Raw genomic sequence first — 19501 nt, 5'->3', positions numbered from 1 at the left:
TTGCTCAGAGAAGTTAGGGAGCTAGAGAGTGGAGGCCAGAACTCAGACCTGGACAGGCCTGAGTCTACATGCCGGCTGTTCTGTTGCTTCAGATCCCAGGGCTCTGACTCGACTCTCCATGGGTTTGCCCTGAGTAACTGCATTTTTGCCAGAAGACAAACGTTGTACTGAGGCAGCTGGCTTTGTTTGTCAAGATGATGACTTGGGTGTCGGGAGAGGGAGTGGGTGGTGGTGGTGGTGGTGGTGAGCAGTCCAGATGAAAAAGTCTCAAAGCCTTCAAAGGGCTTGGATGCTGGGTTGGGCAGAGAAGGCAGTCCCAAGTTCCTGGAGCCACCTGTGGGCCAGAAAGCGGTGCTTCTCCTTGGCAGTGTCCGTCCTGCCTCCGGGGGTTAAGCAGTCTTTGGTTGGGGTGGGGCTTCTTATTCCCTGCAGATTTCCTGCTCAGTGAGGACTGGTACAGGGAATGGCCAGATCTCAAACACTGACAGCAGAAGGACTTTTGAGAACACCCAGATTCCCCACTTTGTGAGGATAGTAACAGCCACTAACATGATTGAGCGCTGACTGACTGCCTTTGTGGCTGTTGGCTGCCGTGGTACCCTCTCTGGTGGGTGGGTACTACTTGAGCCATTTATGGAGTGAGGGAGGGGGGCCTGGAAGCCAGGGGTCCAGGCTGGTGAGACAGCTGTGCCTCACCCACCAAAGCATGTAAAGTGGTCACAATGTCCCCTTCGTTTCCCGGAAATGTGAGAGTATAACTTAGTCATGAGTCTGAACAAGCTATGGAAACTTTGCCTCTCGGCAGGGGAGTAGAAGACATAATAGGAAATGCCATCTTCCGACAGCATTACTGCTAAGAGATCAGGGGAGTTGAACCTGGAGAGGATAAGAAGGGGGCTGAGTCTACTTCCTTGGTTAGGGGCAGAGCTGGGACAGAGCCCAGGCCTAGTTCAGCACTCCTATGGGCTGCCTGGGGGCCCTTTCTCATCCAATCTCAGTGGAGCTCCTGGGCCCTGCAGTCTGGCTTTTTTGGGCCATGTGCCTCTCCCTAGTCAGGGGGATGGAGTGCTCTGGAGCCTGGACAGGGCCACCCTCCTGTGAGCTACATGGATTGACACGGGGATGGGAGGTGCCCCAAACTGGCACCATCCTAGAGAAGATGTTGGGGTTGCCCCAGAAAACCCACATCTGTGCCTGTGTTCAGTGACCTCGATGTCAGGTGACTCTTTTCCCTTCAGAGGCAGTTGGATTGTCCTTGTAATGGTTCTGTAGGTGGGATACGGAGACTTTGATCTTGTGCTTCTTCTCTCTGGGATTTGAGCCCTTTTCTTCTTCCCTTTGTCTTATTCCTTGTTCTCTGTTGGGAGGAGTCAGAGGGCTTGGTGGGTATCTTGCCTGAACATCTGGGGCCTCACTCTTTGGAGAGGCAGGTCACAACCCTGCCCGTTGAGCTTTTTTTTGAGGGCACTGATGGGGAAGCCTTTGTGCTCACTTCAGCAGTCTGACTGTCGGCAGGGACAGAGTTTATGGCTTCTGTCTGTTGCTGGCATTGGTCTAACCCAATTAGGAATTGACTTGGCTACCTCCTAGCCATTGAGAAGGCATCAGTATTTTCCGGAAAGTGGGTAATTGATTTCACTGTATGTCTTTCTGAAGTCCAAGTTTGCACATGGAAAATGAGGAGCTGCCTGCCCAGCTACAGATGACAGGCCCAGTGCCTAGAATAGCTACAGACCTTCCCGCCTCCTAGGGCTCAGGATTTAGTCTGGGAGATGTCCACAGATATAAAAGCTATGGGAGGGGTTGCCTGGAGGGCTCACTCTGTTAGATTTCCACCTTCAGCTCAGCTCATCATCCCAGGGTCCTGGGATTGAGCCCCACCTTGGGCTTCCTGCTCAGTGGAGACCCTCTTCTCCCCCTGCTTCCACTCCCCCTGCTTGTGCTCTCTCATTTTCTCTCTGTTAAATAAATAAGATCTTAAAAAAAAGTCATGCAGGCAGTGGAATATAACCCAGTTCTTAGGCACCAAAAAGTCTAGCATCTTTATTACTGCTGAGTGTCCTGCAGAAGAGCCCTTGTCATTGCTGATGTGACTCTTCCTATATTTTGCCCTGTTGTCCAAAGGACAGGTATGAAAATTCCTACTTTTGCTCTTCTGACCCTTTCACAGGTGCCCATTTAGTCTTTAGAAATCTCTACTGCTGCCTTTGAGGAAGTTGACCTTCCTTTCACACCCTGCCCTAGTGAGTACAGCAGGGACTGTCAGCCTCTTGGGGTCCATGGCCCAGGGCTCCATGCAGTGTGACTCCCCGCCAGCCCTGTCCAGAGAGCCTAAGGTGGCTGGCAGTTTGACTGGCATGGCCTCTCTCCTGAGATAGTGTAGATTTGCTCCACATCTTCCCCGCAGTGGCTCTGCCCCCAGCATTGCGTAGCTGATGGTCATTATGTTGACCTAGCATCTCGTGTAAGGAAAGGGGCTGTGGCTCCTCAAAGTTGGAAGCACATCCCAGTACTGCTGGAATTTGTCAGCTGTGCTGAAGCCAGCTCTCAAGTGTCATGGACAATTCCAAACCCAGATAACTTGGCCCTTTCCGGTAACCTTCAGTGTGAAGAAGAAACAGTAATAACAAGATAGTATAATTTCCAACGGAAGTGTAGACTTAGAGTCTATAAGTAAACATGCAATTTAATAAAATAATGAAATTAGAACAAAGCAAACCTCGGCGTCTGAGGCTGGAGGGATCTCATCAAACCCTGCAGGCCAGTTGGTAGCCAGGGAAGACACTGGTGTCTGGCTTCACAGGCGAGTGTGAGAATGAGCCCTCTCCTCCCACACTACAGCTGACGATTGGCAGCATTCCAGGCTGGCTAACACTGAGAGACCAGGGAGAGTACAAGAGAAGGTGGCCTGGCACAGGGGACCCGTGTTTGCACTCACCTGCCTGTCACCAGTGGAGTCGTGTGGGGTTGAGGGTGCTTGTCCACCACCTGTGTCATCACGAGGCTTTTCCTGCACTGTGAGTGTTTATCACACTGGCAGCCGAGTGGTAGAGGGGAGATGCTCTGACATGACAGGGTGAGGTTCTCAGCCGCATCTGAACCTGGCAGTCACCTAGACAGCCTGTTAAAGCATTGGCCCCTGGGCCCATTCCTAGATGTTCCAGTCAGCTTGGTGTTGGATGGGCCTAGGTGTGGTGGTTTTACAGCTCCCAGGAGGATTGTCAGGAGTGCAGTGAGGATGCAGGGCCTCACTGCTGCAGGGGCCCACAGGCAGCATTGGGATCGCTGGGCATCTCAAGCCTGTGGAACTGTAGAATCTCAGGCCCATTCTGGACCTTCTCGTCAAAACCAGCCTTCTAACAAGATGCCACGTGGTTCAACAAACACACTGCTATTTGCAGAGCAGTTCAGGAAGCATCCTGAAAGCACTAAGCCTATCTGTCTCACAGTAGTCTAGAGATGAGGTGAATGATGGGTAGGCTTAGTGGCGTGCAACATGCTGTTGGGGAGTGGTGGATGAGACATGCAACACCGGCTTCCAGGAAGATAATTTGGGAAGGGCTTTCAGGCAGAGGGGCCAGTCTGGGCGAGGACCTGAGCACTGAGCTAGCATGGCATCTGTGGCAATGCCAGGCATTTAGGCTTCCCGGGCAGCTCGGGGGCCTGACACGGAGGGCTGTGTGTGATGGGTGGGCAAGAGCCGCACCCGTGAAGCCAAGTGCCCTCAGGCTGCTCTAGAGACACAGGATGCCACGCCAACTCAGAGGAGTTCACAAACCCTCCAACCAGTGTGGCTTGGCATTGAGGGTCATGTGATATGGACAAGGCTGCTTAGACCTAAGTCACCTCCTGAACAATAGGAAACAAATGTCTCATAAAACACACGAGTGTGAGGTTTCTAGACATGAGAAGGGAGTTGTGAGGATCCGGAAAGGCTTCAGAAGGGAAGTGAGATTGAGCTGGGTCTTGAAGGATGGTGGAGATTTGAACAGACATGCGGGAGAAGGGGTGGTGGGGAATAGGGAGGTGGCATGTGGGGAGAAGCTGACACGGGTGGCCGAGGGAGGCCCCCTGCATAGGCTGAGCAAGGAAGGCCCTGGAGCCGCAGAGGTTCCTGGGTGGGAGCGTGGGAGAAGGCACCGCTCATCACATGCTCTTGTGGAGGAGACCACCAGAGGCCAGCCCTATCCATGAATACCTGCTCATTCCAACTTAGTTCATAATCAGAATGTGGTGAAAAACTGGGGCAGGAGTGCCCCAAACCCCTCCCTCCCACTGCCAATGCAAAGATCTGGCCCAAAGGCTGAAGATTGAGAACTTGCAGAAGCCCAGCCAGAAAATAAATAGTCTCTCCTCCCTACCCCTTCCTGCCCCCCCCGAAAATAAAGAGAACAGAACCCAGCTTCATTAGGAAGAAGCTGTTAGAAAATATAATGGGAAAAAAAAGAGACTTGAAACAAAAAAATCTAAAAACACCCAGGAATATACCAAGTCCCAAGCCCACAAACCTGCGGGCTTTGAAAACTGTGTGCTCAAGAGGCCCATCCTGGCATTTTGATCTGGGGGACAGACAATGCATTCTCCCTCAAAATTTGAAAAAGAATTGCTTTTTTTTTTTTTTTAATGTTTTAGGACTGAAATCCATAACAGTTACTCTAAATGTCACTTGAAGAAATGGAAAGCAGGGCAAGATGATTTTTTTTCTTAAAGATTTTATTTACTTATTCATGACAGACACACAGAGAGAGAGAGGCAGAGACACAGGCAGAGGGAGAAGCACGCTCCATACAGGGAGCCTGACCTGGGACTCAATCCCAGGTCTCCAGGATCAGGCCCTGGGCGGAAGGCAGCGCTAAACCATTGAGCCACCTGGGCTGCCCCAGGGCAAGATGATTTTTCAAATGGAAAGCGCTGAAGGGAGTCTTGGCTGGCCAGATGCAAAAATGCAACACAGAGAAGTGCTGCCTGGATTCTTTTTTGGGCAAAGTCCTTCTTAAAGGGTTAGGTCGGATACAGCAACATCAAAACATATCCTTTGTTCCTCTGTACAGTGGGGACATGCAAACTTCCTGTTTCCTCTTTCTGTGGGGCTGGGAGCAGAAACAGTGCGTTTCACCCGGAGGAAGTCAGTATTCAGTCTCTGGATCTGGATCTGGACTGCTAATAAAGCAATAGAGCTCACTCCCCACTGCTGGCGATTCATCATCGTAGTGGTATTTCTGGTCGTTCTATTATTGTTTTAGGCCCGCCTCCACCTTCTCATGTACCTGTGCAAAGGAAAGCCCTTTTTTGGAATTTCTCAGGCTCTTGGAAAGATACATTTTATTTTGCTAAACTAGACCCGACACTTTTTTTTTTTTTAAGATTTATTTATTCATGAGAGACACAAAGAGAGGGGCAGAGACACAGGCAGAGGGAGAAGCAGGCTCCCCGTGGGGAGCCTGATAGGGGCTCCATCCCAGGACTCTGGGATCATGACCTGAGCCAAAGGTAGACACTCAACCACTGAGCCACCCAGGTGCCCTGATCCTCCTCTTTTGAAAACTTATCACCAGGTATTAACATGGAGACTTTAGCTGGTTTATTAGGTAGAATGGCTGAAATTAGTAAAATCTTGTAGTTTTAAGGAGAGGAGACAGAGAGGAGTAACCCATACGTTTGGCTGCTGGCCTCCCCCCTCATCACTGCAGAAACCAATGGTGCTCTGATGACCAGGATTTTCGATTACTGAGTCTCGTTCCCTCTTGGGCTACTTCAGTTAGCTGAATCAGCTTGCTTCTCGGGTTAGTCGAAGATGGTGGTCATGATGATTGTGACAGTTTATTGAGCCCCTACTCTGTGACAGCCACTATTGTAAGAATTTTCTAGTTAACAACGCCCACACTCCTGTGGATGCTGCCTGTTTCAGAAATGAGGAAACTGAGTCATAGGGGGTTTGAGTGGCTTGCCCAAGGTCACAGAACTAGGAAGTGGCAGGCCCAGGATTTGAATCCAGGCAACCTGACTCTGGAAGTTTCTCCATCAACCATTCCCAGTGTTTCCTTTCTCTATTTTATTAAGTAATCTTGGGCTCTCTGTTGATCATTTGATTTTTTTTTTCTTTCTTCAGTCTCTAGAACTGATGGATAGGCTTTGATATGTGATTTAGAGCCACATACAGAAGGAATGACCAGAAGCGGCATGTATTACCTTCCGTGTGATGCCTGTGGTATGGGACAGGGCCTTTCCAATTGGGATGGTGATGCTGGTCCTCTCTCCTGGCTTCCCCCTCCTGTACCCTTGCACCCAGCCTCCAGGCCAGTCAGGGTGGCAGATGGTCCCTCACCCTCTCTGGAGCTTGGGGGTCAGTGGGGCAGTTCTGAGGCTCCTCCCAGCTCCATCACCTTTCCATCCCACCACTCCCTACCTGCGTTTAGCCAGGAAGCACTTTGTCGACCATCCCAGTAGGCTCCACTGGCATCATTTCTGGAAACATCTTCCCTCTTCCCTCACTCTTGTCTACATTTATCAGGGGCGTGCCTTGTGCCCCCCAAGGTGGATTAACAGCAGCCAGGCCCTGAGGTTCCATTAGGATAATCTATACTGGACAGAGAACCTCATCCCACCCGGGGCCCTGCTCCGATGGCCGGTGGGGTCTGTTAGGGCCTGGAGCCTGGCCAGAGGCCACATTAGAGCTCACTTATGCACTATGGATTTGTCCTGGACTCCTTAGTGAGGCCAGGGACTTGGTTTTCCCGCACATGTTTGCTTATTTTCCTGCTGAAGAGGCTGCCAACCTGTGGGGCTGAAACGTTTGCTAATAGCTCGTGATTCAGGGGGTTGGCATTTCACACAGTCACCACAGCTTGGAGGCTGTTTTCTTCCAATGCTCTCAAAATAACCAGAGAACGCTCTACCCTTTCCTTAAAGTTGCATGAGTCCATTCCTTAAAAATGTGCCTTTTGGAGCTTTTGAGGAAATTTCTGGCATCTTCTCAGCAATCTTATTTGTGCCTCTGTGAGCTGTGCTGGTGGAGGGCAGGGAGCCATGTGTGTCATGAGAGGTGTCTTTAATTAAGGAGTGAATTAAATGACGGTTGCCAGGCTATGTGCTGGGTGCTAAGGTGCAGAAGGTAGCACATGCCCCTGCCTTCCAGAAGTCAACCCTCTAGAGCAGGACTGAGTTCCTCCCTGGGGGGGAGCTTCTCTGTAGGGGGTGTTTTGGTTGAAGTCATCAAAAAATGCTGAATATGCTTGCATTAATACAGCCTGGGAAGGGGGCTGTCTGTCTACAGGATTTATTCTTTTGAAAGTTTGTATGAAATGCCGACCTCTCAGGCCTGGCAGGGAGGTCTGAGCAGCCTGCAGGAACGGGCGCCCAGGCTGCCTGGGTTCCATCTGACTCTCCTTGCTGGTGAGCTGGATGCCTCTGGCTGGGAAGCTGTCCCTGCACTACAGTCCTCTTACCTCTGGTGCCAGATGCTTATCATTGGCCTTTTGTGGGGGTTGCTAGAAGGGCTTCCTGAGGTAGGAGTAGGAGGGTCTGAGCCATGCTTGGTACCCAGTCTTAGCCAGGGCTGGTAACCAACATATGAGCACACAAACTCCTCGGGGGACTGGCACCTGCTCCCAGATAGCCAGAGCATCCTACTCAAGGTCCGGAACTCAATCAAAAAAGTTTTAGAGATTTTATTTATTTGTTTATTCATTGGAGACACAGAGAGAGAGCAGAGACATAGGCAGAGGGAGAAGCAGGACTTGATCCCAGCACCCCAGGATCACAACCTGAGCTGAAGGCAGATGCTCAATCACTGAGCCCCCGGGCAACCCCTCAGTCAACGTTTGATGGTGGTTTGGATTTCCCCTGAGAGGAACAAAAGCATTCCTCTTTGAGGGATGGGGGAAGATAGTCCCTCTGCCCCTGCAGGGGATCTTCTTTACCCTGACTGCCCTCATCCCCTGCCCGGCCAACCCCCCACCCCCACCCCTCACCCCCTGCCCCCTCCCCTGTCACGGAGTTCTCTGCTGAGCTGGACTCCTCACAGGCACTTTCTGCCCTGGCCATGGTGGCTCCAGCGGGAAGCCCTCTGGTACCTGAGGCTTCCTGCTGAGTGGGCCGAGGGAAGACCTGCGGTAGAACGTGGCCTTCTCACCCAGGCCTGCCCTGTACGCCGCAGTGTGCTGCCTCTGCTGCTGCTGTCATCCCGGGGCACAGACCCTCACGGAGTCTGGCTTCTACCCTGAGCTTTCCTCTTATTGTATACAGACCTCAGAATTTTCTCAGCAATGGAAGCTATTTGTGTTCCTGGAACCTAAAATGCTGGGTCATGAGGATATGAGATTAGTGGGTTGGTGTCCCGTTGCTTGGCTTTTGCCCCTAGTGGAAGGGCTGGGGCTCTGGACTGGGCCCCTCATCTTCCTGAATGCACCCACGTGCACCTTGGGGTAGACTCCCACTGGCTGCCATCTCTCCTTTTTGCCTCAGAGGGGCCCTCCCGTGCTGTGCTCCGCCTGCCTGCGGGGTCCTCACATGGATGGGAATCACCATGTTTGAGTCAGTAGAAATAGAACTTGGCTCTGGTTTGCCTGCACTGCCCAGTCCCTGCTGGGAACTGGCGTCCCTCCTCTGTCCCTGTGCCCAGAAGTCATGGGTAAGAGAGCCATTTCCAAGTGGGCCCTGCCTCTGGTTCCCCTTTGCCATATACACTGTAGTCTTTGGAAGTGAAGGTAGTGACTTCACACATTGCTCTAGCAACCAAGCAACTGTTGTGCCCACGGCAGCCAGTGCCTTGGGGGTTTCTCTGAGTGATGGACGCCCAGGGCTAACCTGTCCCAGCTTGCTGGGTCCTTTGGGGCCGAAGCCTGACATGCCACTCTGTCCTCGGGGCTCTGTGTTGTGCATATGAGTGACAACTTACGAAGACTCTTCGGTGTTAGGCTTGTGATGTGGCCACAGGGATGGCCCAGTCAAGTGCTTTTTGCTGTTTTATTAGAGGAGGTAACAGGATGATTTTGTGGAGGACCCAGGGTTACTGGGGTGGTGCTGGTGGAGGGGTGGCCGCCTGAGCTCCTCCTTTTCCTCTTCTACCTGTCTGCTTTCCAGCTCTACCCTTCCCTTTCAGGGAACTCAGCATGAAAATCACATATGCCGTCTGGCTGCCTTATTTACAAACAGATGGCAGTCCTTGCTCTGCTCCTAGTCAACCCCCAACCTGTGACTCCAGAAGGACCCCAGAGTTGTAATTATTCTGGGATCCTCGGACCTGGGGTCACCAACCCCCGACCTCCTCTCCTGGGCCCACGCCTTTCTGTTTACTCCTCTTCCTGGGTTTGGAAGGGCATTCTAGAAGGGCTTGCCTCTCCAAAACTTCTGAAGCCCTCACCCCTCCTAATGTTTCTGATGAGTTTTTTTTTTTTTTCCTTAAATTATTTTTACAGAGCCTTACTGGAAGGAGAGAGTGATCCAGAGATATTGATCTTGACTGAATGCATTGAAAACATGCCGCAAGGTAAATAGAAGAAAAGCTAATTATTTAAGATGTTTTCCGTCTGAACAGGTTCATTCCATGGTTCAATAGTGCAGCCTTCTCTGTCTGGAAGAAATTGGGCTCAGATATGATTTTTTTCAGCTACGTGTCGTTTATCCCTCTCTTAAGTCCCAAATAGATTTTATTTAATGGGCCATGGTTTAAATAAGAATATACATGTAAACGCATGGAAGAGTGCTTAGTAAACTCATTTATTCATCTAGCCAGGGTGGTGAGGGAGGAGCAGGGGCTGATGGGGAGGCCCAGAGGAGACACTGGATGTGTACTCGTTTATCACACCCTTTGGAGGGAACAGCCTTTACAGACTAAAGACTTATGGTTTTAACACAAGTCTGGGGAGGTATTACTTTGTGGAGCAGGGAGTCAGCACTCTGGAACTTGTTCCTTCCGCCATGAGGGGCGGAGGTGGGAACGGTTACACGGTTCGTATTACCCCAGGTTGGCCTGAGCAGCTCAGGTTGATGAATGCAGCAGGTGTCCCTTGGTGCCCTGAGGTCTGTTTTGATTGAGGCCCAAAGCTAGAGAATAAAGCTCACATCCCTGTAGCTGCAGAACTGACAAATTAGCGTTCTTTAGAAAGACACTAACGGGGCCCTGGGTGGCTCAGTGGTTGATCATCTGCCTTTGACTCGGGTTGTGATCCCGGGGTCCTGGGATTGAGTCCCGCCTCAGGCTTCCCACAGGGAGCCTGCTTCTCCCTCTGTCTCGCTCTCTGTCTCTCTCTTGAATAAATAAAAATCTTAAAAACAAAAAAGATCTAAGAACCTGTAGGATAACGAGGAGAGAGAGAGAGAAAGAAAGAAAGAGAGAAAGAAAACTTCTAAAGCCCCATAGTACTTAAAGCACTTTCTGGGTTAAGAAAGGCAGAGGGAATTACTTATAGTATATGCTCAGTGTATGCCTTCCTCATCAGAGTTTCAGTCTCCCGGGAGTATTATTGTATTCAAAGTCATGGCACATGGGGAATGCATGTATGTGATTCTTCTGTCAGGAGGATATTTGGTTAACAGCCAGTGTGGATAGATAGATGGCAGATTTTTTTTTTCAGATTTTTTTTTTTAAACCAATACTGTCCACCTTTATTTTTCAAAATCAGCATCCCTATTCAGCACTTGACAGCTTTGAAACTTCACTGGGTTCAGAACAATAGGTTTGGTTCCCGGTGTCTGGTATCTGTGACTAGTGTGGATTTGGTCGTTGACAGTATCCAGCAAGTTTGCTTTCTGATTTGGAGGGTAACGTTGAAAAAAGCCTTGATTTCATTCACCTGATTTCAAGGTTTACTTAGTGACATATTTTAGGGGAGGGTACAGGAATCTGCAAGTCCATAGCATCACTTCGGGGGAGAGAGGAGGAAAGAGCTGTGGCCAGACTTGGAGACTTAGAGGAGAACCAATGGTTGAGGTCAAGACTGGCGAATCTTTTTTTTTTTAAGATTTTATTTATTTATTCATGAGAGACACAGAGGAAGACAGAGACATAGGCAGAAGGAGAAGCAGGGTCCCTGTGGGGAGCCCGATGTAGGACTTGATCCCAGGGCCCCAGGATCACAGCCTGAGCCAAGGTAGGTGCTCAATCACTGAGCCACCCAGGTGCCCTGTCTTTCAGATCTTTGACCAGCTGTGATCGTGGAGCCCAGAGAGAGCCCAGTAAGAGGGTGACTGGGTGCCTCTGTTAACTTGTTTTATTCATTAACTGTTTTGTCAAGCTTCTTAAAGGATACAGAAACCTTACAGAAAGCTAAAGCTAAAGCTAAATTTAGCTTAGTAGTTATGGATTATGCCCAAGCAAGTAGCATTAGAGTAAAGAGGACTAAAAAAAAAAAAAAAAAAAAAAAAAAAAGAATAAGGAGGACCAGTTATGAACTCTTTTATTAGGCTTTGAGCTTCCAGATAGTTCTGTGTCCTGTGCCCTATACATGCCCGTTAACTGTTCACTGAATAAATGTACAGATGTGTTCCTAGATAATGAATTTATCAATGCTTGTGAATACCCTTATGGTTTTTTTTGTAATACTGTCCAGAATAATGCTGGCCACTTGCCCGCAAGATGATATAGCCTGAAACCAGTCTGTCGTCTTCCGTATTTCTTGGTGAACCTGAATTAAAAACCAGATGGTTCCTACACATTCCCAGGTTGGGGGAGAGGGGCTCATCTCCTGAGGCTTCTCTGTTTAGGCTTAGTATGTTGATCTGAGAAGAGGAATCTTCATGGAAAATGTCCTGGCTTGGTGTTTCTCCCGTCCTGGGATCCATCCTAAAGGGACCCCTGGCTTTGGCTGCAATGACAGGGAGACCCAGCTAGGGGAATAGGCTTTACAGGACTTGGCCAGATGGGGTGTGGTAGGCACGAGGGGACGCTCTCAGGGTGGAAGGTGTACCTGACAACCTTCTAACCCCCAGCTGCCATTCGTAAGAGCAGGTACCTTTGTGGAATTTGGATACCTCCAAGGGTAGCAGCCTCTGTGGATGATATGGAGCCAAGCAGGAAGCCCAGTGGCCTGCCTCCCAGGATCATGGCATTAAAACAGACCATAGTGTTGGTGACTGGTCAGCTTCCTGCTCTGGCTCATTTTCCAATGAGAAGTTTGTAAAAATAGCAGTATAAAAATAGAAGAAGTCAGGGAACCTTAGAAAAAGTTAAAATTCTGCAGGACTCGTTGGCTCAACAATGGAAACCAATGGGAAATAAGAACATATGAAATAGTGGAGGGACAGGCCAGTTACTGTTAAGTAATCCTGGACTTTGTAATTGTAAAGCTCTTCTCCATTGAAATAAGTCAAAGAAACTTAGATCAACAAAGTGGAAATAAATGTTTCCAGATCATCAAGACCTTGTGAAATTTCAGCCATGAAAACAGGCGCCCCAACCTCTCTGATGCATGTGCCCTGCTCTACAATCACACACCTGATAACATCTGTTAAGATTCATGACGTTTTGAGATCAGTAATTTGAGAAAAGTGTGGTGTCAAAGCAAGCATAGTGCTCTATTTTATTGTGGCAGCATTAAAAAAAAAAAAGATATGATTTGGGGATTGAAAATCTCTCGTTTATAAGGCCCTTTCTGCCGTAATCTTGTGTCTTTATGACGAGGCGATAGGATTTGACCTTTGATGATGCTTTTAAGATGAAAGAAGGTAAAAAAAATAAAAAAAAAAATAAGATGAAAGAAGGTAACGATGACTGTCATTTTCTGCAGAGCTCAGGAGCACGCCCTATCGATACACCAACACGATGTTACAGAAGGAAAATGAAAGGAATCTGTTTGCGAGGCAGAAAGCCCTGGCGGCCAGCTTTAGCCACAGCCCAGTGCGGCGCTCTCACCTGGTGCCACAGTCCACTGTGGGAAGTGCTGCCGGAAGAGGCTTTTTAGGCTCAGAATATTCTTCCCATACCACCAGCCGGCAGGAAACAACTTACGAAAAAACTACCAACTCTCATGAGAAAACTGCCAAGGGTCACACCAGCTTCAGAACTTTCTCTCCCACGCATGGTCTTTTAAGAGATACAGAAGCTCCCGTGAAAACATTCCTCGATAGGCCCAGGCCTGCAGGTACGAAAGATGCCTCCACTCCTGAAGCCAAAGAGCCTGCCATAGCCCAAAAGTCCTCCCGAGAATGCCGGGATGACATGTCAGCAGGTGCTTCCAGAAGCACCTGGTCAAGCGAGAGGACCATCATTGTGGGACAGAAGACAGAAGCTAACGCCACCAGGGAGCAAGACAGAAACAGGCCAGGAGCTGTCCAGATGAAGCGAGAAGAGAAAATGTTCGATTCCAAGGAGAGGGCTTCAGAGGAGAGAAACCTACGGTGGGAAGAGCTGACAAAGTTAGATAAAGAAGCAAGAACGAGAGAGAGCCAGCAACTGAGAGATAAGGAGAGAGGGAAGGAGCCAGTGAAGGAAAAAAGTGCAAGAGAAAGAGAGGTGCCGATCAGTCTAGAAGTCTCCCGGGATAGCTCACCACAGGCGGCCCGGAGAACTTTGCAGACTCTGCTGCAGGAGGACGTGTGTGACGGTGTGGGGACCCGGGAGGCCCGCTCCAGGCTCGGCCCCGGTGTCCCCACCAGTTCCCTGAAAGGCGAGTCCACCACCGAAACCGTGGCTGAAAACATTGTGTCCAGTATCCTGAAGCAGTTTACCCAGTCTCCGGATACAGAGGCATCTGCCACTTCTTTTCCAGACACAAAGGTCACGTATATGGACAGGAAAGAGCTCCCCGGGAACAGGAAAACTAAGACCGAGATTGTCGTGGAGTCGAGGCTGACGGAGGAGGTGGACGTTTCAGATGAAGCTGGCCTGGACTACCTTCTGAGCAAGAATGTGAAGGAGGTGGACATGAAAGGGAAATCGGCCGAGCGGATGCTAGGAGACATAATCAACCTGGGGCTGAAGGGAAGAGAGGGAAGGGCCAAGGTGGTCAACGTGGAGATCATCGAGGAACCCATGAGCTATGTCAGTGGTGAGAAGGCAGAGTTTTCTACCCCATTCGAAGTGGAGGAGGTGGACGACGTGTCTCCCACCTCCAAGGGGCTCGTTGAGGAAGAAGAGAGTTACGGAGAAGTGGATGTCATGGTGTCTGGTCGTCAGCATAAGAAGACCAAGCGGCCCCCTGAGAACGAAACCCGAGTTGAAGAAGTCATGGAGGCCAGTGACTCGGAGGGAGGAGAACAGAGTTATTTTGTGTCAACACCAGATGAGCACCCCGGGGCACAGGACAGGGATGAGGGCTCCGTGTATGGGCAGATCCACATCGAAGAGGAATCCACCATCAGGTACTCTTGGCAAGACGAGATTGTGCCAGGGACTCGGAAAAGGATCCAGAAGGATGCTGTGTCGGGGGAGGCAGTCGTGAAGCCAGCGGATGTCTTTGAACCCCCTCATGGGGAGGACGTGGGCTTTATTCACTGGACAGAACAGGTTAGAAGTGGTGAATTTCATGCCGAACCCACCATCATTGAGAAGGAGATCCAGATACCACCTGAGTTCCACACGTCCATCCAGGGGGCCGCCAAGGAACCCAGACGCCAGCTGGTAGAGGTGATCGGGCAGCTGGAAGAAAGCCTTCCGGAGCGCATGAAGGAGGAGCTGTCTGCCCTCACCAGAGACAGTCAGGGCCCGGAGAACGTCTCCGTCGATGTAAAGAAAGTCCACACCGCTGGTGGTAGGTCTGTGACCTTGGTTGCCCAAGTCAACCTCTCGAAAACCGTGGACGCCAATCAGTTAGACCTGGAGGAGCTGAGCAGAGATGAAGCCGGGGAAATCGAGAAGGCCGTGGAGTCAGTGGTACGGGACAGCTTGGCCAGGCCGCCCGGAAGCCCGGACAGGGAGAGTGCGGCCGAGGTCCCGGCCGCCGGCCTTGGCTTCAAGCGCTGGGCCACCCAGGAACTGTACCGCCCCTCCGGGGAGGAGGACCAGGCCAGCCCAGCCTCTCCCGGCACCAAGGCCGCCACGCCCCAGGGCCCCGTGTCAGCCACCGTGGAGGTCACCAGCCCGAGGGGCTTCGGCCAGTCACACGTGCTAGAGGATGTCAGCCGCTCTGTCAGGCGAGTCACGGTAGGCCCTGCCGGAGTCTGGAGGACGGAGCAAGTCTCTCGAGAAGGACCCACTGCGCAGGTGGTAGAGGTGAGTGGGGAAGGTGACCGACGTCAGGCAGCCGGCTCGGCCCGGGCCACCTGGTCTGGAAGGCACCCCACCCTGGGTCCTGATCAAAGACGAGTGTCCAAAGAAGTCATCTTCCAAGGGTCTATCCCTGCCTTTCAGGAGGTGGGGGGCCCAGGAGAGACTGGCCCCATAGAGCTTTCCACACACACACACACACACACACACCTCAGAGAAGCACAGGGTTTGCCTGCAGTCTCGTGCTGAAAGGGATATTGTTTTTCAGAGCCCCATTTCTGGGCGGACACAGGTGGTGATTATTCTCAAACCGAAGAGTCAGTGGGGACCCAGCCTTTTGTAAAGCAACTTCAGGTTGACCCCAGAGAGGGGTTCAGTGAGCACATCGGGGCACAGCCCCGCTTCTAGACAGAAGGCAGTGGGGCTTCTGAGAAGCTTCTGTGCCTCCCGAAGAGGGGTCAGGGAACAGCAGATCCATCAGGCGGGTCAAAGGCGGGTCTCCGAGGCAGCAAGCCTCTGCCCGGAGAGAATGAAGGGACTTGGGAGGCAGTGCCCGCAGAGAGGGCTCAGCAGGCGTGAGCCAGGCTCCTCGCAGGTACGCTGTGGGCAGGCAGATGCTGGTGACTGGAGTGTCCAGTGCCCTCAGGAGGCCCGTGTGGGCAGGAGAGACGCTGGGCATGAACAGGCACCCTGGGCTGGGCCCCGCAGGAACCCGACCCTCTGAACAAGTTGTCCTCCGTGTCCCGTTCCTGGAACACTGGCACCTGCCGGTTCGGCGGGCTTCCCTGAACCAGGCTGACTTAGCAGACGGCAGCAGTGCACTAAGGCACGTTGCACTGAGACCCAAAGGCTCCTCTCCGTTTACCTTTCAGGTGGATGTGAGCGACGCAGAGGCGACCCCCCGCTGGACGCAAGAGACCACAGTCTTCTTTCCAGGGGGGACAGAAGCGGCAGTGCAGGGCGCCCCTGACCCCAGTGCCTGGAGGGACGTGGGTGGGGCAAGCGCCTGGGTGGCCAGCGTGAGTTTCCAGGGCTCTGCCGGGGATGGACGCCAGGTCCCCGGAGACCAGGCCAAGGAGCAGGCTGAGTTTGACAAGACGGTGCAGCTCCAGAGGATGGTAGACCAAAGGTCGGTGATTTCGGATGAAAAGAAAGTTGCCCTCCTCTATCTAGACAACCAGGAGGAGGAGAGTGAGGGACACTGGTTTTGAGACGTATGTTGTTTTCCTGAGGTTACTTACCTGGTAACGGGGCAGCACACAAAGGCCTTTACTAATTTGAAGGAGCAGGGCTCACTCATGTATTAAGGCTCCTTCTGTTTCTCCAAAGGGCGCTCTGGGCTCTGTCAATTTACTTAATAATCTGCAAAGTTTGCAAATCAACTCACGCCATTGAAGGCGTTGGGAGTTTCATTTTTGAGGCGGAACTTGGAACAAAATTAGTTTTTATTGCTTCAGTCTTAAAAGTTCCTTCTCCTGGACCAGAGTCTCTCCACTCCTAGAGACAATTTCTACCAGTTTTGCTCCTGGTCACAGAAATGCCTCACATCTGTCTGAAATCACAATTAACTATCTGTAGGTAAGAGGTCTTTATGGTAACAAGATCAAAATATGATCAAAATATTACGAGTCCATCTTACTTGCATGTGCGAATACGAAATAACAAATAACCTTTAAAAGGAAAAATGCATACATTTTTTCTCTTCTAAGTCTTCTCAAAAAGAAATCCTCGGAAGGAAGCAGATTGCTTCTTCTATTAAAAAAATAAATTCTAAATGATTTTTATCTTTAGGAGAAAGTTAAATTCACTTTAAGACCCAAATGAATTGCTTTCTATGCGTAGAGCTTTAAAAAAATATATAGTGTTTTATTTATGCGGAGGATGGCCTCCGCCTGTTGTGGTATTTCAAGTCCACACACTTGCTATGTTTGCACAGGTCCCTAGGACTCTGCACTGTGCCCTGTGTGTAGGGGAAATGACTCTTGGGAGTAGCTTAGAGTACTTTTTTTTGCAGCATTAGGTGGTTAAGTAGCACACAGTCTAAATAGTTCTTTTTTGTTACACCCAAAGTTCTGGAGTCTCCAGCTCCTATCAGAATATTCTTGAGCTTCTCAGCATTCTAGCCCTTAGCACCTAAACATTTAGTTTTCCTGGTGGGAGGCAGACCCCGAAGACCATAAAGAGATCGTTGATGCTCAGAGGAGAACTTGGCTTGCCAGATGGTCGGGTGCAGGGTGGACGGCGCCTCCCAAAGAGGCCCTTTCAACCCACCTTGAAAGGGGCCAAGGTCTTCCTGAGCTCAAAGACTTAGTGATGAAAAACCACTGCCAACCTCAAGGAAGTTTTTGCCATTTGAACAGAAATCATTACAGTTGGGGTGCTTTGTTCAGGCAAGTGAATACTAATGTAGAATAGAAGATGATGTTTTGGGGGAAGAAGCTGGGTGCCCCTACTGCTGCCCAGCACTTGAAGCACCCAGGAAGGGCCCTAGCGGAAGGCAAGGGCCCTAGTGGAAAGCAAGGGCCCTACCCTCACAGGCCACAGGATGCTGACCTTCAAATACGTACCATCGAGTTCACGATATTAGAGTAAAGGGTGCTTTACTGGGTTTGTTTCATTTTACATAGGGCATTGCTTTTAAGGCTTCCATCTTTAAAGGGATAGTCTCACACAAAAGTAATATCTCTAGTATTAGCACAGTATTATTTTAATCCAAGCTAGTTTCTTGCACATGTTGAAACTGTACTTCTAGCACAGAATCAATCCTAGAACTGCCGGTAGTGAGCTGAGGAATAAGGATTTGAGGTGACATCAGCCTCAGGTGGGGTATGGTGATGGGGTGGTGGTTATGGCACAAGGGTCTTCCCCCTGGGTGGGAGGTGGTCACACAGTGGCTCTCAGATCCTTTCAAGACCTCCCTGTCTCCTCAGCCCCCAGAAATGGCTACAGCAGATAGTTTAGGAGCGTGCATTTTCTTACTAAGCGGAGGAGAAATGCAGCAAAGCTTTCAGGATGATCTAATAAACACTGTGAATCAGAGTATAGAGAAAGTTGACTTGCAAGTTTAAACCTTTGTCATCTGCCAGATGAACTAGTGATTGTCACAAACTAGTACAAAGGTGACAGCTTTGCAAGCAAAGACTTCTCATTTGTAATACAGTCAAGGATGGGCTGATTTTATGTTAGCCATAATGGGTGATGGTATTTGTGTAAGTGATTTATTGGTCCGGGTGACAGCTTGCCATTCTGATGGTAAGACAGACTGATGATGGGGGAGTCTATGATGTGAGTGAGTCCGAGTGGCCTTAGTTTAATGTCCCTCTCCTGCCTTGTGATCTGGTAAATGAGTGTTGATGTGGACAGGTTATTAATATCATGACCCACCTCTATTTGGAAAAATAAATCTATCTTAGGTCTTAATTCATATTTCCAAGTTAGATCACGAATCTTCAAGAAGTAGCCTGCCAAGGGTATTCACCAAGGTGGACTCCTGAGCTGTGTTTGGTTACTTGGTCTCTGGATCACCTAGGAGCAGGGCATGTCCTCCACCCAGTGCTGGTCACCCTACAGCTCCGAGTCCTTTAAAACCAGTCACTCTGGAGACACTAGAAATCAACTTGCGGTGGGGTGGGGTGGGGTGGACAGAACCAGTATTTACCATTGTGGAGACAAAACAGTATTAATAGAACGTTTTTCACCCTCCCACTGGTGGTTTCAGTATTGTTTCAAATGTATATTTAGGATGGAATCATCTAAGAAGCTAATCTTTCTAAGCTCCTGTTCCCTACAGAGGGAAATGTCACAAGAATGTATAAAAATAAAAATCTAAGGAAAAAAATCCTCCAAATTGTTCCTAGAGAGAATGTTTTCCTGTAGGTGTTTTTGTAGTTTCTATTTAAACTCTAATTAAAACCTGTGTTTACAGCATTGTTTTTAAAAATTTTTTTTTTAATGGTGGCAGAGAATCCCTGGGGGGAGAACATGCATGAGAAGTTCCAGTTCCCTACCCGAATCAGAACTTGATGTTAACACAGAACCAGAAAGCATGGCAGACAGAGCAAAACTCAGCTGCTTGTGTTCAAATGTAGACTGGACAGTTTGTGGTAAGAATGTGGTCATCACAGCCTGGAAGGCTCGTGCCCGCAGGGTGACCAGCCATCCCATTGCCTGGGATGGAGGTGTCTCCCGGGACATAGGACTTTCAGTGCTAGACCCAGGACAGTCCTGGGCACACCAAAATGGTTGGGTCGCACAGGTGCAAATTGAAGGAGTTGGTTAATTATGGCCGTTTCTTAGGCGCTTGAAAGACTTGTAGTTGTTTTGAGACCTAGGCACAGTTATTAGATACCCTGACCAGTG

The 19501-nt window shown here is 50.1% G+C and overlaps 1 protein-coding gene across 1 annotated transcript in view; it reads left to right on the top strand.

The window, feature by feature from the left end:
• SYNM (synemin) overlaps positions 1–19069 on the top strand; it is a 28314-nt gene extending 9245 nt beyond the window's left edge. Inside the window, exons 3-5 of the mRNA XM_072737182.1 lie at positions 9417–9487; positions 12726–15148; positions 16015–19069. Of these exons, the coding sequence (XP_072593283.1) occupies positions 9417–9487; positions 12726–15148; positions 16015–16353 (2833 nt within the window). The 3' untranslated portion in view covers positions 16354–19069. The remainder of the gene's footprint in view (positions 1–9416; positions 9488–12725; positions 15149–16014) is intronic.
• The last annotated feature ends 432 nt before the right edge of the window (positions 19070–19501 follow it).

This window comes from Vulpes vulpes, chromosome 14, assembly GCF_048418805.1.
Source record: "Vulpes vulpes isolate BD-2025 chromosome 14, VulVul3, whole genome shotgun sequence".
NCBI classification, from domain to species: domain Eukaryota; kingdom Metazoa; phylum Chordata; class Mammalia; order Carnivora; family Canidae; genus Vulpes; species Vulpes vulpes.
This window is presented reverse-complemented; position numbering and strand designations above follow the sequence as displayed.